This window comes from Doryrhamphus excisus, linkage group LG2 (assembly GCF_037039965.1).
Source record: "Doryrhamphus excisus strain RoL-2023G ecotype Guam linkage group LG2, RoL_Dexc_Guam_v1.1, whole genome shotgun sequence".
Classification (NCBI taxonomy): Eukaryota; Metazoa; Chordata; class Actinopteri; order Syngnathiformes; family Syngnathidae; genus Doryrhamphus; species Doryrhamphus excisus.
Window position 1 is genome coordinate 21059013 of NC_136358.1, and position 23592 is coordinate 21082604.

Here is a 23592-nt window from a genome sequence, read left to right on the forward strand (position 1 = left end):
AAACAATGCCCCCCCCGACCCCCCCAGCTCCATCCACTGTGGATAATTGTTCCCTGCGGCGTCATTGATCTTCACGCCATGACGTGTATGATCCGAGTGGGGCCCCGCCCACCGCCATGTCTGCATGTAAGCTCATCTTATCAGCCTGGCACGTAGACGCCACGCCACCATGGGCGGGAAGAGCAGGAAAAGGAAGTGGAGCTCGGCGGCACGCTCCCCCTTCGCCACGGTCGGGGGCCGTCTGGGCCCCGGCAGGAAGGGCGTGGAGGTCCTGTGCATCAGTAGCCTGCTGGGGGTCCTGAGGTCCCACATGTGGATGGTCGGCCGCGAGTCGGCGGTCCCCCGCGTCCCCGCGTCGCTCGACCACCGGTCTCACTCGCTGTCCTTCTCTTTGTGCTCCTCGTCCGCAGATGGTGGGAGCGAGGACCTGGCAGACCCCCGCTCGCCCGGTCTAGACCACCCTCACCTGAGCCCCTTCAGCCAAGGTGAGCACCAAACCTTCATGTTCTCTTGCTTGGTTGTGGAAGTGGGCGTCAACGTGGATGCTTATCAGTCGTTAGATGGGAGGAAGAGCTTTGGGTCATTACTTCTCCCGCCTCCTCCATCTCCCACTTTGTGGTTTTTTTTTTGCACCCCTCCTTCATATTCAGAGTGGAACATGCCAACCAGTGTGGGTGTTTGTTTGGATGTCATTATCCAAAGGTTATAGGAGATGTTGGACTCACGTATGTTAGCTTTGGCACAGTTCCTCTTTATTTTTTAAACTTCCTGTTTTGTTTCATAGATGTAATATAGGCGACGGGCTGCACGGCGGTCGAGTGGTTAGCGCACAGACCTCACAGCTAGGAGACCAGGGTTCAATTCCATCCTCGGCCATCTCTGTGTGGAGTTTGCATGTTCTCCCTGTGCATGCGTGGGTTTTCTCCGGGTACTCCGGTTTCCTCCCACATTCCAAAAACATGCTAGGTTAATTAGCGACTCCAAATTGTCCATAGGTATGTATGTGAGTGTGAATGGTTGTTTGTCTATATGTGCCCTGGGATTGGCTGGCCACCAGTCCAGGGTGTACCCCGCCTCTCGCCCCAAGACAGCTGGGATAGGCTCCAGCACCCCCTGCGACCCTTGTGAGGATAAGCGGTAGAAAAATGAATGAACCTAGGCGACACCTAGTGGCCAGTGTGGATTACTACATATCCCAACATCTTTAAATGCGTCTTCTGAATGCCTTATGTTTAGCCACTTAGTGTTGCCGCGCACACTTCCTGTCCCCCGCATAATGTGTACCGTGTGGGAAAAATATTTGATATGCTTAAATATGCTAAATGGCTGTCCATATTCATCCACCAAAGTATTGTTGTGTTACGGTGGAAGCGAGGTCGTGTGCTGCGTTGTTGTGGTGTTCACGTGTTCCCTCTTCTGGGTCAATCCCGCGGTAGTCGATACGTACCAGCGGTACCACAACGCAGCCTCAGGCTAGGATTTATACATTTTCTTTGTTTTTTTTTTCTCCGTCTCATTTTTGATGTTTTACTATTCCCGACCGTGACCTTGCGTGGGTCATTTCTCTCCACCGCGGTTCGGCCTGTCAGCGAGCGTAGCGGTTGTTAGTCGCGACCCTGTTGTCGAGCACGGCGGCGCCGGTGCATTATCCTGCTTGAACATGAAATAATGGGTGTCAAAGGTCGCCAACAAAGAGGAGCGGCTAAGGTGCTTTCCTGGATTCCTCGTGACGCCTGGAGTGTCCTCGAGGACGGGAGTTTCGTTGCTCGCCGCTTGCAGGATGACGCAAAAGCGACCAAGCTGGTTGGTAGCGGTGGAGGGTGGCACCGAAGGAGAACCTTTTTGGTGCAGGTCTGGATAAAAGTGCTTACTTACTAGAAAAAAAGTTGTAACTTTATGTTACAGGCATTGCCTGGGACAGCTATGAAAAGGGGGGCCTAATGGCCTTGGTCAAGGGTAATATTACTGATTTTGTTCTCATAAATTTAGGACTTTTTCTCATAAATGTGCAACTTTTTTTCTCATAAATTTCAGACTTTTTTGTTGTAAATATAGAGCTTAATTCTGGTAAATGTACAGCTTTATTCTGGTAAATATATAGCTTTATTCTGGTAAATATACAGCTTTATTCTGGTAAATATATAGCTTTATTCTGGTAAATGTACAACCTTTATTCTGGTAAATATACAGCTTTATTCTGGTAAATATATAGCTTTATTCTGGTAAATGTACGACTTTATTCTGGTAAATTTATGACTTTATTCTGGTAAATTTATGACTATTCTGGTAATTATACTGCTTTATTCTGGTAAATTTATGACTTCATTCTGGTAAATTTATGACTTTATTCTGGTAAATTTATGACTTTATTCTGGTAAATGTACACCTTTATTCTGGTGAATGTACACCTTTATTCTGGTAAATGTACAGCTTTATTCTGGTAAATGTACAGCTTTATTCTGGTAAATTTACAGCTTTATTCTGGTAAATGTACGACTTTATTTTGGTAAATATACAGCTTTATTCTGGTAAATATACAGCTTTATTCTGTTAAATTTATGACTTTACTCTGGTAAATTTATGACTTTATTCTGGTAAATTTATGACTTTATTCTGGTAAATTTATGACTATTCTGGTCAATATACTGCTTTATTCTGGTAAATTTATGACTTTAATCTGGTAAATGTATGACTTTATTCTGGTAAATGTACGACTTTATTCTGGTAAATATATGACTTTATTCTGGTAAATATATGACTTTATTCTGGTAAATATATGACTTTATTCTGGTAACTGTACGACTTTATTCTGGTAAATGTACAGCTTTATTCTGCGATGATGCGTCCTTTCACCGAAGCTATCCTGAGTCGTTTGCGGTCCTGGTGACGCCCGTGTCGCCTCCCGTCCTGCAGGTGGCAGCGTGGACAGCGACTGCGCCTTCGAGGGAGACTCCGCCTCCGTGCCGCCTCTCTCCATGGCCGAGGGCGTGCAGCACGTTCGCATGATGGAGGGCGTGTCGCGCTCCCTGCCCTCTTCGCCACTGCTCGGCCACCAGGCGCTGGGAGTCAGGCTGCACGCCGTCAAGAAGCTCACGGGTAAGTCCATGGCGACTTTCTTCTATTTGCTGTGTTTTGAGGAAGCTGAGCTTTGGTTTGTAAAAAAGATGCTGGATGGATTCTTGCCTCCACGCTGACGTTGTGAAGGAGGAGTGGTTCCCTGGTTGGCCGCTAGGGGGCAGCAGGGGCTCAGCTGCTTTCAGGGAGTTTGACTCCAGTCGTGCTGATTGTCTTTTTTTCTATCTGGAAGATGAAGCCTAATGTGGGGCCTTTTTCATCATCATGAAGACCATTTGTGTGTTTTTGCTTACATGCATGTGGTGTTCTGAAGCGGCCAATTAAAAGAGGGCGTCCTCACCTTCTTTGGAGGCTTTTTTACTTTGATTTCTTGACGGCACAAACAGGAAGTGCAGGTAAAATGAGTGAAATGTGTTGATGCGTGTCACTTAACAGATGCAGTTTTTGATCAAAAGTATCGGGACATGGTCCGTCCATAGCTGGAGTGTGCAAAGTGTGACCTGGGGGGCATTTTTGGCCCACAGCTAATTTTTTATTATCAAAATAACTATTGATTACTAATGAACTTAACACAAACGAGGCTACATTTTAGCATCTTTATGTCAAATTAGAGCAGACGTGCAGAATAATTATCGGACCCATAATCACACAGGGCTGATCGGAGCACGTGCCCAAATACAGTGCACCTTGCTGGGCCACGGCATTGCCATTATTCTGGTAAATATACAGCCTTATTCTGGTAAATGTATGACTTTATTCTGGTAAATGTACGGCTTTATTCTGGTAAATGTACGGCTTTATTCTGGTAAATGTACGGCTTTATTCTGGTAAATGTACGGCTTTATTCTGGTAAATGTACAGCTTTATTCTGGTAAATGTATGACTTTATTCTGGTAAATGTATGACTATATTCTGGTAAATGTACAACTATATTCTGGTAAATGTACAGCTTTATTCTGGTAAATGTACAGCTTTATTCTGGTAAATATACAGCTTTATTCTGGCCTCCATAGCGGCACCCCGGCTACTCAGAGTGTAAGCCTGAATATGGTGCACCTTGCCGGGCCACAGCAGGTGGCTCCATCCCCTCTGATACGCTCCTTCTCCTGATAGTACCAGTACTGCGAGTACTTGGTTATTTTGGTACTTTGCCTTTCGCTTTGTGTGAGTTGACTTTATTGAAACTTCCTGCCACCACGTCCTTGCATCCCAAAGTAACGCACCAACAAATGGGTGAAATCTAACATGGGCAATCCTATGATTTGTTGCAGGCCTTCCAGAAGGTCCATTCCAGCTTTGTTTGTCCTTCACACCTGCTCTTCTGTCAGCACACAGCAACACGTTTCATTCAGTCTCTGCTGCTCGCTGCAGGCTTTCTCACCCTTTAATGAATTCAAGTCAGCGCCGCGTCCCGCACGCAGCGTGGCGGCGCCAAATGCGCGCGTCGTGCGCTGACGTCAAAAGGCCACATGCTCCCGGCCTCCGCTGGGGTCGAAGTCCTGCTGTGCCGGCCCTGCCTGACCTCAGCCAATCGGGTGAAAGGCGTTGACCTTTTATGGAGAATGCTAGGTTGGGGGGGGGGGTTCCCGGGTTCCTGCAGGAGGTCCTGGTGTTGCCCCAAGTCCACCTTGACTGTAAGAATGTTGGCTTTGGCAGCAAATCTCTTCTCCTGGAGCTTTGTGCCGCTCCTGCTGTGTGTTTTGTGACATCATATGTTCTCGTTCACGCTGGCGGATGTCCCCCCCCCCGCCCCCTTCCCCCTCATCTTTGCTATTTTTAGTCGGCGGGCGGCAACAATGGTCCATTATCGGCGCTGTGTGGTAATCAGCTGATGTTTTGGTTTCTCCTGATCAGACGCCTCACTTGCTGATAGATTGATCCATCGGCCAGCCAGGGGTGTCCAAACTGCGGCTCGGGGTCCGTTGACCTGCGGCACTTTCTAAAAACACCATTGCAAATTTCCGCACTGAGGAACGAATAAAAACATATCTTATCTTATTCAACAATAAGACAAAAAAAAGCAAAAGTTTCAGTGAATACGTGTACTGTTGTACTGTTACCTGAAAAACTTGAAATATTACAACAAATGTAAACAAGAAATGTAGCCAAACAAGTACCAGGGAACAAAGCTACAAGAATATCAACAAAGAGTATCAGTATACGTACCAAGAAGAATGTCACAAATAGTACCAGCAAAAACTGGCCTGACTTGTACTATATTACTATAACAGTACTATGTTACATTTGAATGACAGTACTATATTACTATTTTCAGTACTATATTATTATTGAATGACAGTACTATATTACTATTACAGTACTATATTACTATTGAATGACAGTACTATGTTACTATTTTCAGTACTATATTACTATTGAATCACAGTACTATATTACTATTACAGTACTATATTACTATTACAGTACGAAAATACTATTACAGTACTATATTACAATTGAATGACAGTACTATATTACTATTACAGTACTATATTACTATTACAATACTATATTACTATTGAATGACAGTACTATATTACTATTACAGTACTAAATGACTATTACAGTACTATATTACAATTGAATGACAGTACTATATTACTATTACAGTACTATATTACTATTGCAATACTATATTACTATTGAATGACAGTACTATATTACTATTACAGTACTAAATGACTATTACAGTACTATATTACAATTGAATGACAGTACTATATTACTATTACAGTACTATATTACTATTACAGTACTATATTACAATTGAATGACAGTACTATATTACTATTACAGTACTGTAGTACTATTACAGTACAGTAGTGGTTCTTGTGCTGTCAGGCTTGACATGACGGGGGGGGGGTGTTTATGTTGTTAAACAGAAAGGTGAAAGGTCACGTGTTGGCGCCAAACAGCTGTAAAACATGGCAGCACTTCCAAGGGTAAAACAAGGACAGAGAGTACGGACGGAGGCCGGGGGGGGGCAGCTCTTATTAAAAACATTTCCTGTCAAATAATTCCTTCCTCCTCGCCATCCCGCGTGTCCGTCAGCGACATCACCGTACGCCTTTAATAATAACTCTCATCCCGCCTCCCTCCTTCCTGCCTTTTTCTTTTTTTCATTTCCTTTGCTCTCTCTCTCTCTCTCTCTCTCTCTCGCTCCATTCCCACCCTTTTTCCTCCCCCTTCTTTTCTGCTCGCTGGTTGCCATGACAACAGCAGCACTGCGCCATTCATCCGTCGGAGACCTGAGCTGGCGTTGGGCTCCTCTCCGCCGTCCATACATAACACTCCAACGCCGCGTTCGCAGGACGGAGGCGCCGGCATCCCTCAGGCCGCCGCACGACCGTTTCTTTTTCCTTTTTCCTTTTTCTTTCCGCTCTCAGCGGCGGGAGTGAAGGTTACCTGGCGGGTGTCACCTCCGTTGCGCCCTCCCCACCGCCGCCATCGCCGCTGACGCCTCCGTTCCCCAGAGACACAGCTCTCCATCCCTCCATCCCTCCCTCCCTCCCTCCCCCGTATCGCTTACTCCGGTGCAGCATCAGCACCCAAGCGCTCCTTGTCCTGCCCCGGGATAGGAGGACCCTCACCTCTCCGCGCTCCGGCCGGAAGGACGTCCGGCTCGCGCGGTGGCACAGCGGGCCTGCGGGGATGCGCTTCTGGTGAGAATGGTGAGCCCCGCCACACCCTCTCTCTGCCGCCCAGTCGCTGGCTCCGCCCCCTCGAGGTGAGGCCGCCGTGGGCCTGCCCTCGCCTCGGTGGGGCGCCCACTCCCCGCGTGATGCTCGGGAAGTGATTTGATGCACTTGTCAGAGGGCGCTAATGACGCTAACGTAGGCTGGAGGAGCTGGGAATCAAGCGCTGCCGTAATGTAAGTGTTCTGCTGCGTTTCATGCGTCAGCGTGGGTGAGTGTTCGATTGTCTTTCTAGTGTGTGTGTGTGTGTGTGTGTGTGTGTGTGTGTGTGTGTGTGTGTGTGTCTGTGGGCGGCTAATGATGCTTGTTCCTGTTGTGCGTCTCACTTTTCCATGCATGAGACTGGAACATATGCTTACATAAATAGCTTCAACTTGTCTGGATAGTTTTTTTTTATTTTAGTGGTGGCATGTGTTGGCGATGTGCGCCCCCCCTGCCACCCTGCCCCCCCCCTCCCACCACCACACCCCACTCTTTAGCTAAAGGCTGTTCGCCTCCCTGCCTGCTCGCTCCCCAGGGTGGTGGGGGGGGGGGGGGTGAAGGGTAGCTGTGTTAAGAGAACAAAATGTCTCAATAACAGCAGACAAACATCACAGCTGCCTCTGATTGGCTCCTGGGAAGGAAGTTTGGAGATGTGGCCTTCAAACATTCCGCCAAGTTTGTCAGGTGTTTGTTGGCATCCACCCCGATTGGCTGATGAAGCCCATTCGGGGAAGGTGTCCGCCGAATCATGTCTTCCACGTCTGGACGTGAATGTTGTCGTCTACAAGGATGTTTTGTCATCATTTAAAGGAAAACTGCAATTTTGGGTGGGATTTTGCCCCTCAACCTCTGCGTTGTAAAGATATACAAACAGCTAAAAAGAGGCAGAAGCCTTAAAAAAAAACTCCAGAAAGCACCAAGGACATAATTTCACCTCGTATTCACCAAGCTACAGCCACATTGTTTATTATTATTATTACTATTATTATTATTCCGACCGCACTAGCTAGCTGCTAGCTGACTAGTTTCACCACACGCCGGCTCACAAAGCTTCACTGTTAAAGGTAACGCTAAATAAACGTTAGCTTGAATGTTACTACATCCTCACCGCTTTGATGTAAAACACTAAAACCTTCTTGGAGGTTTGGAGGTGTTTCACTAGCAGCCTTTTTAGCCTGAATGGTTGTGTCCCATCACCTCCATCAATTAGCTGCCTCTTTTTAGTTGCTTTTATATCTTATCTTCTTTTATATTATAACCTAATACACCTCCATGACAAATATGTTCCACTCTGTTTTAATATTCCGTTCCTAACTGTTAGGAAAGGAATATGTTCCACTTTGTTTTAATATTCCATTCCTAACTGTTAGGAATGGAATATGTTCCACTCTGTTTTAATATTCCATTCCGAGCTGTGAGAATGGAATATGTTCCACTGTGTTTTAATATTTCATTCCTAACTGTTAGGAATGGAATATGTTCCACTCTGTTTTAATATTCCATTCCTAACTCTTAGGAATGAAATATGTTCCACTCTGTTTTAATGTTCCATTCCAGTTACCACTAATATTTTCCACTCTTGTTTGATATACGGCAACATGTTTGTGCTTATCGACCATAGAGTGTAAAACATTCCATTCCTAACAGTCCCCTGTCCAAGATGCCTATTTTCTGTCCTTAGTGATGCACCAACAGTTGTAGCCTTTTCGATGTAAATCTGCTCTTTCAATGATGTAAGCGTGTTAATGCTTTAATGGAGCCTCTACTGCTCTGTCCAAATGAAGCTACTACTGGCTAGCTTGTGTTTTTAGCGCCCCGCAGTGTGCTATTAATAACGTTGAAAGAGCTTTGCTTACAAAACAGTAGCCTGGGATAGGTGCAGCACCTTCCTGAACGCATACAACTCATCTGTGTGTGTGTGTTCGTGTGTGTGTATGTGTGTGTGCATGCGCGCATCCAAGCGCGTCCAGAGCTTTGCGGACGAGCGGCCAGGACTGCACAACGACACCAAGCCCTGCCATTAACATTCAGCGCAGCTCCGTCTGCCGGTAGCACATTTGCTCCCTCATTTCAGGGCGCGTTAGTCTGGACGCCGGCGCCGCAATCGGACCACTAACCGCCGCCGCCGCTGTTATCAGTAGCATCCTAATCTCATCTGCTCCACCTCGCCCGTCTTGTCCACATCGTTAAAGACCTCCACGTCTTTCTCCCCCCACGAGGGCGTGGTCATCAGGTTTCAGCCGGCCTGCCGAGTTCTCAGCTCCACTGGAGCTTGGAGGTCAGGGCGGCCTTGCCGTTATTGTGCCATCGCCTATCAAGCGGCGTCCTTGGCAATTACACGTCTCTCACCTTCGCCGCTAGTTCGCCATGGAAAGACTCCATGTGTTAATACAGCTGAGTCACAAGAACACAAGACCCCTGGGCATTGGTTGCCAGAGACTGCTGCGGTACTAGTTTCCCTGACAGACCCCCTTTTATCACGGTTCATTAGATCTCATTTACGTATGCGGTATTAAGTATTATTATGTATTATTACTTTATATATCTTACATCTCCTTGCATGTACACTCATTCATCATTGATGGTATTAGTCTCCATGTATTTCCTCTTTCCCTATCTGTGTCCTATTGGAGCCCAATGCATGTACAAGTACAAGTACAAGTACCTGAAGTTGTATATTTTGTTGCTAAGAACTGAAGAAGCTGTGTCGTGTCCCGGCAGCGTTGAAACCCAAGCTGGGGGCGTGCGTGAACATTTTATGAATTTTTGATGCGCAGGCCAATCAATAGACTCTTGTGACAAGGTCGCCGTGTCATTGGGTGTCACATGTTCTGTGCAAACGCTCCACATTTCATTTCATCCACTTGTCTTTAGTCGGGAAGGTCAAGCGTTCCCAAACAACAGAAGAGAAGGTTTTCCAGCTCTGACTTCTCCTTGGCATCGCCTCATCGTCTCCAGCCACCGGCTGGGCTGCACTCTGTTTGTTTACAGAGTAGATGAGTGATTATATCATTCCATGATGCAGCTACGCTTCCTGTCTGGAACTTCATGTACACCGTGGGGGGGGTAAACACAGAAAAAGAGCTTGACGATGATGTGGCGTGAAAAGTTGTGAAATCCAGTATCAACCTTTATTGGTCTTCAAAAGCACAACCCAGGTTTCTGCTGCTTCAGTAAAAAAAAAAAAAAAAAATTCTCAAGATTTAGGAATTGAATATTTTCCACTCTCTTTAATTTTCTTTTCCTAATTCTGAGGAATGAAATATGTTCCTTTCTGTTTGAATATTCCATACCTAACTGTGCGAATGGAATATGTTTCACTCTGTTTTCATATTCCATTCCTAACTGTTAGGAATGGAATATGTTCCACTCTGTTTTCATATTGGAATGGAATATGTTCCACTCTGTTTTCATATTCCATTCCTAACCACTCTGTTTTAATATTCCATTCCTAACTGTGAGAATGGAATATGTTCCACTCTGTTTTAATATTCCAATCCTAGCTGTGAGAATGGAATATGTTCCACTCTGTTTTAATGTTCCATTCATAACTGTCAGGAATGGAATATGTTCCAGTTTGTTTTAATATTCCATTCCTAACTGTTAGGAATGGAATATGTTCCACTCTGTTTTGATGTTCCATTCCTAACTGTTAGGAATGGAAGAGTTACCACTAATATTTTCCACTCTTGTTTGATATACGGCAACATGTTTGTGCTACCATAGAGTGTAAAACATTCCATTCCTAACAGTCCCCTGTCCAAGATGCCTATTCCGGATTCCGGACTAGGAAAGAGCTTGACGATGATAACGTGACATGAACAGTTGTGAAATACAGTCTCAACCTTTATTTGTCTTCAAAAGCACAACCCAGGTTTCTGCTGCTTCAGTAAAAAAAAACAACAAAAAATTCTCAAGATTTAGGAATTGAATATTTTCCACTCTCTTTTAATTTTCTTTTCCTAATTCTGAGGAATGAAATATGTTCCTTTCTGTTTGAATATTCCATACCTAACTGTGCGAATGGAATATGTTTCACTCTGTTTTCATATTCCATTCCTAACTGTTAGGAATGGAATATGTTCCACTCTGTTTTCATATTCCATTCCTAACCACTCTGTTTTAATATTCCATTCCTAACTGTGAGAATGGAATATGTTCCACTCTGTTTTAATATTCCAATCCTAGCTGTGAGAATGGAATATGTTCCACTCTGTTTTAATGTTCCATTCCTAACTGTCAGGAATGGAATATGTTCCAGTTTGTTTTAATATTCCATTCCTAACTGTTAGGAATGGAATATGTTCCACTCTGTTTTGATGTTCCATTCCTAACTGTTAGGAATGGAAGAGTTACCACTAATATTTTCCACTCTTGTTTGATATACGGCAACATGTTTGTGCTACCATAGAGTGTAAAACATTCCATTCCTAACAGTCCCCTGTCCAAGATGCCTATTCCGGATTCCGGACTAGGAAAGAGCTTGACGATGATAACGTGACATGAAAAGTTGTGAAATACAGTCTCAACCTTTATTGGTCTTCAAAAGCACAACCCAGGTTTCTGCTGCTTCAGTAAAAAAAACAAAAACCTTTTCATCAACTCAACTTTTTCCTTGCGTTCACGTTGGCGGTCTCGTCCTGGACCTCACTAATGTTGTGTGAAATCTTCCATCAAAAGGATTTTTTTTGCTAGCAAGCAGGGTGAGAAGGAGCTGGGATAATGACTGTTCTTAGAATATATGCCCCTCCCTCCCCTTATTAAAATTCTGCCCGAGCCTCACCTTGCTCGGCTAATCGTCCCAAGGCAGTGGTGATTGACATGGACGCACACACACACACGCACACACACACACACACACACAAAAGACGAAGAAGGGAGAGGAAGTGTGGCTAATGGACTTTCACTTGCTGCAGCAACATCTGCCCTGCGTTGTTGTTGTTGTTGTTTACCATCTCAGCCCCATTAGCACTGCAACAAGCTCTTAGTATACTCATGTAGTATACGCTATGCACATTATACATACAATACATACACTACATATACTACATACAGTATGTGGAGGCCATTTGCACCTGCAGCTCGCTTTGGTGTTGGTCTGCAGCATATTTAAACCTAGACCTTAGACTTAGACCTACTGTATTACGCTCATTTTTGTCCCATTGCATTGAGTTATGGACTCCTACAGAGCAGCTGCACACAATAACACACAGAAAGCTGTATAGATCTCCCAGAATCTGCACCTATTCAGCTGGATTTCCTTGGCTTTCCAAAACAGTCTGCTTTCACGGCGTGTCTCCAGGGATTGGTTACACTTCCAAGGACTTCCGGACTCCTGCCGAACCCCACTTTGTAATTTTGTGGGTATAGGAGTTGATAATAAATGAATAAGGCCTTTAGAGAGCTACTTGAAAAGTGGTGAGCAGCCACTGGCAGCTCATGAGCTACAGGTTGGACACCCCCGACTTAGCATGCATGACCTCAAGGATTGGCTTGTACAAGCTTGTACCCGGGCACGCCCAGCTGGACCCTATCCCAGCTGTGTTCGTGTGAGAGAGGCTAATAGATAATTAGAAAAGCCATGTAAAAATCTAAAACTAAAACTACTCTCTTCAGAGAGCAGCACAAAGTGGGTCTAACAAGGACAGAAAAACGCTGCACAACTGGCGCTGGAATTGGATGACGTTCATCACCTTCTTACTGACGCTACAGTTGCTTTTCACTGGACCAGAAATGCCCACCGGGAAAGGTTGTGGTTGTCTACCGTTTGATCTTTCATGGAATCAGGATTATCATTGGTATATGGTTTACCGCTTTCACATGTGACCACCTTCGGTTCTGTTTATTGGCTGTTGCCATGGTGACTGGGGCGGCGCGCTAGCTGGCCACACAACTCCCGCAGACAGCTGGCCAGCGTACACCTGCGTGTGCACGCGTGTGTGGGCGCGTCCGATGTCTCGGCGGGGGCCGAGCGAGCGGCGGCTGCAGACTGTGTCCCGTTGCCATGGCAACCCTCCTCCACGTGCTCAGGCGCGGGCTTTATCGGAGTCGAATGTGACACCGTGGGCTCAGATTATGTCACATGGCGGCGTGCGCGTGATGCGATGCCGCCGCCGGGATTACCGCGTATTCAAACCGATGCCCCGCATGCAGCTAGCATGGAGTCGCACGTGCACGCCGTGGGTATCGTTATTCATAAGCTCGTTAGGGGAGTGGATTTGCTGGCTGCCATCCATCACGCCGTTCGCCGTCCTCGGCTTTGGCACATAACTGTCACCGCCGAGTCCTCGGGATTTAAGCATCCTGCAGCTGCCGCCGCGGAGAGGATTTACCGGGGGGTAGATACTCGCAACCTCACCTGTTTCACCTAGCATGCAATCTCTGGATGGGATGGTCATGTGACCCAGCCACAACGCACCACAAGGCAGCCAAGCCTCCTTTTTGGCGTGCTTTGGTGGCGTCATAGTTCCACCTTCATCGTGTTTGTGATGAAGATGCAGCATCCATACCCCCCCCCACCCCCACCCCCCGCCAGCACATGCGCCTCTTTTATCCTCACTTCCTGTTGCGAGGCCAACCTGGCAGCGCTGATGTTCCTGATTACTGGACTGGAATCATCCAATACTGAGGTGTTGCCAGAGCAGCTGCAGCGACCTCACGCTTCATCTCTGGAGCGAAGAGGGCTCGACAATCCGGAAACACTTTTTTTAACATTATTAGAACCCTCCAGACACGAAATAACAACCCCATAGTCACATTCACACTCATATTACCCAATATAGTGGACAAATTATTACATAATGTACTTCCTAGTTGCTATCGTCTCATCAATATAACATTAATGACACCCAGTGGACATTGTAGAGTACTACATGTCATCACAATGTCTTTCAATGCGTTTTCTGCCTCGTATTTGTATTTTACTTCATTCATTTTGGCAAAAAAAACTACATACATCCACTTTGATTAAATGTGCATATTTTTGGAATAATTATAGGCCATATTCAACCACAAAACAGCCGTTATTTATTCATTCATATTTTTTTTAAACGGTGATAAGGTGAAGCCGCGAAAACACCCAAACGCGCTACAGCCATGGTGTTCAAAGCCCGGCGCAAGGGCAATTTGTGGCCCACAGCTTGATTTTTTTGAGGCATGTTTGATTTAAAAAAAATATATAAAAATATAATTAAAATATAATTTTAAGTATCACATTTTATATTTCAAAGAAAATACATTTTAAAATGTGAAATAATTATTTTAAATTAAGAAAATATACATATTTTAAAAATGTAGCTGTTATAATAAATTTATAAATAATAAATTTATAATAAAATTTATAATAAAACACATACGGCAGAAATTAGTTGTGGAAAAGTAATCTGTCATCTTTGTTAAAAAAGAAAATACTTTTGTAATATTTTGCGGTCCCTCACTTAATGCGTACCGTGTGGGAACCCCGCCCAACTTAGCAAAGGTTCCATGTGTTTACACGCAGTAGAAAAGACAGAAAGGTGTTTAGCTAGGATGGAGTCAAGTGTCCAAGTACTGTATATTAATGTATCAATAAAGGCGGTCCCGTGGTCCGTACAATAAATGCATGAATCAACTTCCGCCATTTTTGGGCTGCAATGACGCTGGGCTTCTTTCCAGCGACTCAAACCTCCGTTGAGTCAAGTCTTGTTGTCTCTGCTGAGCAAAAGAGTGTGTCTTTGTGTTGCGTTGAGTCAGAGCCAGACACGGGGAGTAAACAAGCCTGTCACGCGTGTGTTAACACCCAGCACATTTTAAAGGCAGATGGCGGTGGCGAGAAAGACACGCATGCTCACAAAGATGCTGACTCGGCCCCGCCGCTTTGAGTTTGGGTCTCTTTGTTTGTCTCGGCACGCTTGGTGTTGGCTTGGTGTTGGCTTGGTGTGCCGGGAACCTTTGTGACCCCAAATGAAGATTCAGGGACGGCCTGGACTGTCATCCATCCTCTTATTCTCCCATTCGGTCGTTGGTGTACTGATCGTTCCGTGTTATCATACAGCAGGAGTATTGTAGTACGAGTACATTTTGTACATTTAAAGATGCTAAAAGCAATGCGATGTAGTATGTCAACATCTTGTAAACTAGGGTTTTTCATCTGGTCTCATCCAGGGACCCCCATCTTCCAATGCTCATTAAGTCAGGAACAACTTTCAATTATGCTACTTTTATTTCTATTTGTTTTTATTTGTAATTACACATTTATTTAAGTGTTTTTTTTGCACTTTAGGTATTTTTTTTGTTTTTTGGACACTTTTTATTATTTTGTACATTTTTATTCAAGTCATTTTTTATTTTATTTCTTTAAGTCACATTTAATTTGTATTCATTATATATCGTTATAATTCTATTTGTATTTTGTAAATTTTTATTTGACATTTTGATGTCTTTAGTTATTTAGTTATTCATATTTATTTAATTTATATACCTTTATTCATTTTTTTAACTTTTAAGGTCATTTTAAGTGTTTATTACAATTCTTTTTACACTTTTATGTAACTCATTGTTCTGGTTTTCTTTTGTACAAAAATGGAAAAAAAACAAAAACGTAAAAATTACTTAAATAAAACATTTTTATTGTATTTATTTTACATTGGTTTTTATTTATTTAAATTTAAGTCATTGAAATTTTTTTAAAATAAGTATTTTTTATTTTGTACACTTTAAAGTCATTTAAATTTGCATGCATTTTATTTATTTGCATGCCAAAGCACAGACAAATCTCGCCTTTAATGGTTTGAAAGGGGCCGTCTGTCTACCCGCCAATCACAGCTCTGCCCTTTTGGTGAAGTCATGTGATGACTTCTGTACAGGAAAAGTCCCAATAAGATTTTGGGATGAGTTCTTTGGGGGTCGTTTACGGCTTTTAGCGATGGAAACACAAAATATGGCAGCAGTGGTGTTTCTCACATGTATGTACCAGTACGTATGTACCAGTATGTATGTACCAGTACGTATGTACCAGTATGTATGTACCAGTATGTACGTATGTACCAGTCAGATGCTTCAAAGCTTCATTCCCATCCCTGTTTCGTCTTCCTTCTCCCTAATTTGCATATATATATATGTGTGTGTGTGTTGTGTCCCTCTCTGTGTGTGTGTGTGTGTGTGTGTGTGTGCGTTTCTGCTCCCAGCCCCTCTGCGGAAAGGAAAGTTTGTGGAGAGCCCTCGCATTCCGCAATCGGAGCTCGGCTCCACCCACCCAGCCAAGAATCCCTACCTGGACAGATCCTGCCCAGGTAAGTTTCCGACCCCCCCACCTACCCATCCACCACCCACACCCCACCGACCCCCCCGTCTTCTGTGTCACCACCTGCATGTCTGTTTGTGTTTGTGAGCAAAAGCGTCCCCCCCCCGACCGCGTCGTCTTTTCTAATCCTCCGCTCTGCTTCCTGGAGTCAGCGGTTGGTCTCTAATCCGCGGTCCAACATCCCGATCTCGCCCTCCCCCTCCTGGCTTTGGGATGCTAAAGCAGGTCACCCGAGGTTTTCTTTACCCCCGAGAAGGCTGTGTGTGATTTGGGGGCAAAATGGTGGACCTCTCCGTGTGTCAGCCTCTCCTGTGGAGCTTGTGCCCGACGGGATCTGCAAGTAGGTGTTTGATACCATAGTCTGTGCTTTTGGTGGTTTTGGTTGTGTAACCGTCCTAAGACCCTTTGGGGAGTCATCTGGACGCTTGAGGACAGGGCGGACAGATGGACATCTTAGCTCTTAACCGAGTCCTCTGGCGGCGTGTCCACTTTAACGCTTGCTAACGTGCCAGCTTGGCGGCTCTCCATGTGTTCTTCTGAAAACGCTGGTGGCCTGGCGCTTTGTGGTTGACTTTGTGACGTTCCTGAAGAGCTCTGTGGTGGACTTCAAAGGGACCCGCTCATGTCCGACCGGTTTACTCTTACTCGCACGGAGGCGCGGTGCCAAGAGATTAGCCCTGCCTCCCGCCCATCCTCCTTGCTAGCGCCGGATAAACATTTGGGAGTCAGCAGTTTTAGCCTTCGTCATCCTGCCACCCGAACCTGCTGCCTAATTAGCGGGATTGTCGTGTGGAACGCTAGATCTGCTAGCCGCCGCTTGACAACGCTAGCGTTATTAGCATCCACTAGCGGCTGCTAATGCTGAAAGTCGCTTAGCTTACGTTTTATTATTTGTTTTAACTTTTAACGTCATTCTAAGTGTTTATTATAATTCTTTTTAGACTTTTATGTAACTCATTTTTCAGGTTTTCTTTTGTAGAAAAATTAAAAAAAACAAAACATAAAAATTACTTAAATAAAACATTTTATTGTATTTATTTTGCATTTTTGTAAAATAAATGTAATTTATATTTATATTGGACACTTTTATTCAGGGCATTTTAATTTAGATTTATTTTTATTATTTTGTACATTTTTATTTAAGTCATTATTGTGCAGTATTTTTTTACAGGTATATATCTATATCCTTTATTTAAGTCATGTTTAATTTGTATTCATTATAAATATTTTTAATTTTATTTGTATTTCTTTACATTTTTGTTTGATGTATATTTTTTACAGAAAGTCTTCATGTCTCACACAAGGATTGAGGATGATGGAAAATTCCCTAAATATTTTTTTTATTAATTTTGTCCATATTCAACCACAAAACAGCATATTTGAAAAACTGTCACGTATACAGCAATTACTGTATTGACCTGCGTTGGATTACTTTTATCATATTCCATGTGCCCCCCCCCCCCCCTTTAGTAAACACCTGCCAAGGTGCGTCATTGTGTCGCAACAAAAGATGAGAGGCGAAGCGTCCTACACGCACGCACATCTATTGGCGGTGGATTGGGCGGCGTCACTGGCCGCGATGGAAATAATCAGACTGAGTCATTCCAGCCTTCGGGCGTTTGAGAGGCTGTTGGCGAACACAAAGCTTGTGAAATGGAGTCAGTGGAAGCAGGAACGTCATAGTCATCTACATCCGGAATGTCATCGTATGTCTGATGACATGTTGGCGTCTGCAGAGCTTATACGAGTGAATGAAAGTTTTCATACGATACCATCACCCTCTTCCAGGAATGTTACGGTACCGTTCCAAGTCTGGACTCCACTTTCTTACCCGGAGGTTACCGTCGTTGGAGCTAATCGCCGTTTCTTGGTCATCCCGCTCGCAACCTCGACCCGGTGGCGGCGCAGCGGGTGGACCCGTTGGGGCGAAACTGATGCGCGTCTCACAGAAACACATTCCTGGCTGTGCCCGCGCAGATAGTTGCTATGGCAACCATCTGTCTCCCTCTGCAGCTCAGGAATCCGACGGGTGGGGAATGTGTGTGTGTGTGTTTTATTGCTCACGTCGGGACATTAGGGAGACGGAGGTGTCCGTGATGTACTTGATATCTTCCAGATGAGTTTTCCAATGGCGTTCCGAGTGGTAGAGAAAGCGTCTAAGTGTTGGCATTAAAGGGAAATACTTGCTATAATATCAGCGTATTAATATCAGCCTTTTGAGTGTGGCATTCCGAACAAAGGAGGCTTTTATCCGTCCTTTATTTGGGTTGCACTTTTAAACGCATCAGTCGCACGTTGCTCAGCAAGACCCTGAAAAAAAAAGAAAAAAAATCTCAAGTTTATACGCGGATGAAATGTTAAAAGGTTTCTTTTTTTACATCGTTTGTGAAGGTGAACTGAGTGAATGTTGAAATGACTGAGAATCGAACCAGCAGCCATCAGGTCGGGAGAGTCAGGCCGCCGTGCACAGATCAAGCAGAACGTCACGTTACATGTAACATACATTTCCACCAATAGGGGGCGGCAGTGAAATTGTCCATTTATTATTTTAAAATCATTTTCTAAGGACAAAAAAGTTGTAATTTTATGACAATAGAAAAATAATGTCATTTTATTAGCATAAATTTGAAATATTCAAGTTTTAAAAAAGATGCCGTAATATTACCAAGTTGTAATTTTGTAAAAATTAGTTTGGTGTAAAAGTTATCATTGTGAGAAAAAAGTCAAAATATTATTGGAATTATATATTATTATTCTAAATGTGGGAATATTGTAATATTTGAAGTTCTGATGTTGAACAGTATGACGTTAGATTGGCTTGAATCGGTTGAGAAATGAGGTTGGAGAAACCGCGGAGAGGAAAAATGCTATCGGACGTGTGAATGCCTCCGCCACAATAAAAGCGTCACCGTAATGATGCAATGGCCGCACTTTGCCTCCAAAGCCAAAGCAAAATGGCCCCGTGATGCTGCGGCTCAGCAGAGCCGAGCATAAAAGCCGGCCTCCAAGGTCAGTCAATCCCGGCGGGATTGGACCGCAGGTTTGCAAATGGATGGAATTACAGCTCCCAATCCTCAATGGGAGTGTCTCGGCAGCATTGGGCCCGTTTCCTTAAATAAACCCGCGTGGGGATGATGACGTCCCCTAAGGGGGTTACCTTCTATTTTTATTTTGCCTTCAGTTTGTTAGCTAGCAGCTTTAGAGCAAAACTACGAGTTTCCATTCAGACTTGATGACCTCAGGGTTTGAATTATTTGCCCGTGTGTCATTTTGAGTGAGAAAAAAACCTGGAATTCCAATGAACTTTCCTAGACAGGGAAGCCTGATGCCTGCTGCTCGTTGAGAAGAGCCAAGGTGCTGCAATAAGACCAGAAAAAGTATACAATTATAGAAGTATAAATGCACTTATAAAAGTATCAAATTGCATCTCATCTTTTCATCTTTTTCATCTTAATTTCATCTGAATTTTCTCTTCTTTTTCCAGTTAAAAACATTTTTTTTACTTTATTCTCATAATATTCTGGCTTTATTCCCACAATATTCCAACATAGTTTCACTATTTTGTTTTATTTCTCATAATATTGCTGAATGCTACAAAAAATGACACTATTTTTCCTCTTATTTTGACTTTACAACAATTAAATTGCAACTTTTTTCCTCATTAGTATCCAACGTTCTTCTCTTAATATTTTGAGTTTATTCTCATTTTAAAAATCTGCTTTTTTCCCATTTCTGCTGGGTTTTATTCTAACTAGTTAAACTTTGGTCTTGTCCACTTTCCCCTCATAATTATGACTTTATTCACACAGGATTTTGACTTTATTCACTTTTTCCTTGACATTTTATTCCACGCCCCAGTGTGCCCCCCAGTTGGAACTCCATGCAGGACTTTGTCAGTGAATAACAATGCATGCACAGGGAATGTCAGTTCTGATCCGAATCAGGATTATTCATCCTTTCCGGGGATCTGTACCGACTTGACTTTTTCTGGTCCAAAAAAATCCCGAAGCGGCGAAATAAAACGGCGTGAGGCAGCAGAGGTGCGCTCCATCAGCTAATGTTTATCTTCACGCTGTTCCGCCTCTAGAGAATGATAAGCTATCAAGATGGACAGGCGCTGCGGGAAGACGTCTCGCTCTATCACATGATGCTATCACATGATGCTATCACATGATGCTATCACGCACCACTATGAGGTTGCAGCGTGGAGGAACAGGAGTGGACGCTGCCTGGAATGTTTGGGTGAAAAACAGAGTTTATGTTGTGTCGGAATTCATTTTCACTCCTGGTGTCCACAGCCAGGATGATTGACACTTCCCTTGCATTGATCAATGGCTGCACCAGGAGCCCTCTTGAGCTGAGCAGGTCTTGAGGACCTTTGATGGCTCTTTGGTCTTGAAGATGGAGAGGTTGGAATGGAAAAGTGTTTTTTTTTTGTGGTCATGGACCAGAATGTTTAGCAGTTAGCAGGATATCAAATACTTTTTTCTCCTGAAGTACAAATGTATTTACAAGTACTGTTTGTTGTATCATAACAAGGATGGGGCAGCAATATGTCACATAACAAATATAATATATATATGAAAAAAGATGTCCTCCCATTTGGTGTGGAAGTGGTACACATTTGGCTTCTTGGTCCTTGTTCTTTCAAATACAAACCACAGAAAGTGTGCAGCTGGAAATGTCACATAACAAATATAACATAGAGTGGAAAAGGTTGTCCTCCCATTTGGTGTGGAAGTGGTACACATTTGGCTTCTTAGTCCTTGTTCTTTGAAACACAAACACAGAAAGTGTGCAGCTGGAAAAATTTCACATGAATATAATATAACAGAGTGAAAAAAGTTGTCCTCCCATTTGGTGTGGAAGTGGTACACATTTGGCTTCTTAGTCCTTGTTCTTTGAAACACAGACCACAGAAAGTGTGCAGCTGGAAATGTCGCATAACAAATATAACAGAGTGGAAAAAGTTGTCCTCCCATTTGGTGTGGAAGTGGTTGTTTTTTTGTTTTCTTAAGTCTTGTCTTGATGGAAGAAATACATTTGAGTCTATGTGAAGAGCTTGTTAGCTGGCAAGCTAGCGTCCGTATTGAGTCCAGAGTCCAATTGCCAAATTGGAAGCGCACGGCGGTGAGAGACGACCGTACTGGCTCACAAAGGCGGGGTTTATGTGCCATTTTCCCCAAATTGCTTTCTTCGGGTTCTGATTTGTTGGGCCCCATCTGCTGCTCCGGCCTGCACGTGCGGCATTTTAGGATGCCATGTTTGTGTGCTTGTCTGTTGACTAACGGACTAGTGCGGTTACCCGCCCGTCTGGTCCGACCTGCCCCGCCGGAACGCACCAACAGAGGAGGGAGCGCGGGGAGGGAAGCTGTTTATTTAAGCTCTGACCATCCCGTGCTAACGGCTGCGCTGGTGTTCGTGTGCGGGGCCGATCGGGGCGGCCGCCGCATCCAATTAGCGCTGCTGCCTTTTAGCTCAGCTGGGTCGTTTTGCCATTACCTGGCGTTACCCGGAAGCCTCGACAACATCAGGGAATAACCACAAGTCATGCTGGAGGGGGGGGGTTCTTTTCCCTCCTGAGATCCACCAGCCTGTGCAAACAGGACACAAGGGCGGAGCCTCCCTCCGCTTTGTCTGACAGGTGAAGGGTGTATCCTGTTACGTCACGCCCATGTTGCAGCAGCAGAGGCTGGCAGCCAGCAGGGTTTACGTTTCGCCGTCTCGTGAGCTCGTGAATGAAGGCGGTTTGGGCTTTCGTGAAGAAGCCGTCGGGGGGGCAGGGGGCACAGGATGTTCCCGTGATGCGTTCAGGTGGGCTGCTTGCCTCTGAAAGCCAGCAGATGGACGGACATCATGGCCTTTTTTTTTCTTCTCTTTTTGTTCATTCCTCTCTCTCTCTCTCGCTCTCTCTCTCTCGCTCTCTCTTGCGATGCCTCACACAAACCTGCGTCCTCCTCCCGCCTCTGCAGGGGAGTCAAGCCAGGAGCTGGGACCCCCTCCCTCGGTGGATGAAGCAGCCAACACATTGATGACGCGCCTGGGGTTCCTTCTGGGAGACAAAGTGAGCGAGGGGCCCGCCGGTCCCCACTACAGCATGGAGGAGCCCGAGGCCAGACAGGTAAACGTCCTGAACGTGTGTAGCCGTAGCTCTCTGCTTTTATTTTGAAAAACAAACACAGGAAGTTGGATGTTTTCATTTTTAGGAACTTATCTTATTTACACCGCTTATCTTAGTCTTGGCGCGGGGAGAAGTTTTAGTGGAGAAAAATAAGATAAGGCCGCACGGTGGACGAGTGGTTGGCACGTTGGTCAGGAGATGGAGAAGACCGGGTTTGATTCTCTGCTGGGGCATCTCCGTGTGGAGTTTACATGTTCTTCCCGTGTCAGGCTAGCACGAGGGGGGGGTATCCGAGCCTTTTCCCAGTGATGTCCACAGAGTGAAAATGAAAGGATGCAACTTGGCCGCTTGGATGGTTTGTCAGGTTCAAGATAATAATATCTAAATATAATAATATGTGGACTAATATACAGGCATTTTTTCCGCAACCTCATTTTCCAAAAATGTTTTATTTCTCATAATATTATGACTTTAAAAAAGCATCTTTTTGCTTTACTATTTTAAATCCATGCTACTAAAATGACATAATTTTTCCTCATAAAGTTACAGCATTATTCTCATAAAAGTATGACTTTCTATCAATAGATTTTTTTGTGAATATTTTGACTTTATTTTTGTAAAATTACAGTTTTTTTCCCAACGATTACAGCTTTTTTCTTATAAAATGTTGTTCTGTTAATGATGACTTTATTCCCATGATTTTATTCTCATAACATAATAACATAAAAAAAAATGAGGTTTGCACATTTGGACCCGGGCCCTGACAGCTGTTTCAGATGCCTCTGCACACTCGCTATTACAGAGTTTTCTTTTAAAATACCACGTCCCACTGACACGAACTTCCTTTTATGGGCATGCCCATCCGTCCAAGGCACTTCATAAGGGACTACTTTGTGAACACAGGGCCAATACGAAACTGGACTATCCGCCAAACTGTTGCTGAAGTCCGACGCCTTTCCTACGTCAATGTTAAAAGGTTCGGCTGCTGGTGGGAAGTCCTCGGGACCAATAACAGAGCAGTAGGCTCGGAGAAAAAGAATTCTTTTGACTGCTTTTTCATGCAGTACGATGACCTTTAATGAGGATGGGTTACGTAACCAAGCAACGGACCCCTGCCGCGTACGGCACAGCGGAGTGCGCCGGGCGGTTTGGTTCCAAGAGGGCGTTTAGTTGAAGCTGGAAGTTTAGTGGCCAAGCCGCGGTGCTGATGGACTGCATGAAGAGAAGAGAGCAGTGGGGGTGGACAAACCAAGAGAGGTTTATTCAAGCGCCTCTTTTTTAAGAAACGTGACTCACGCTGGCAGCCCGCTGCACACGCCGCCGTGTACGCCGTGTGACTTCACGGCCCGTACGCCGCTGATGCGGGAAGACCGCGCTGGGGTTTGTGTAGGTAGGCATGCACGCTCCTGACTGAGCAGAAAATGGGATCAACGTATGTC

The 23592-nt window shown here is 44.5% G+C and overlaps 1 protein-coding gene across 11 annotated transcripts in view; it reads left to right on the forward strand.

Moving 5' to 3' along the window:
• tanc2b (tetratricopeptide repeat, ankyrin repeat and coiled-coil containing 2b) overlaps positions 1 to 23592 on the forward strand; it is an 80042-nt gene that overhangs the window by 30006 nt on the left and 26444 nt on the right. For 4 of the 11 annotated variants that reach the window (XM_078788352.1, XM_058078123.2, XM_078788341.1 and 1 more), the window contains 4 exons: positions 411 to 485; positions 2914 to 3096; positions 15917 to 16021; positions 22005 to 22153. In XM_078788352.1, the coding sequence (XP_078644478.1) occupies positions 411 to 485; positions 2914 to 3096; positions 15917 to 16021; positions 22005 to 22153 (512 nt within the window). Of the gene's footprint in view, positions 1 to 410; positions 486 to 2913; positions 3097 to 6290; positions 6747 to 6850; positions 6947 to 15916; positions 16022 to 16226; positions 16373 to 21742; positions 21847 to 22004; positions 22154 to 23592 lie in introns of those variants that run through there. The other 7 variants (XM_078788345.1, XM_078788349.1, XM_058078129.2 and 4 more) reach the window with 7 other exon arrangements.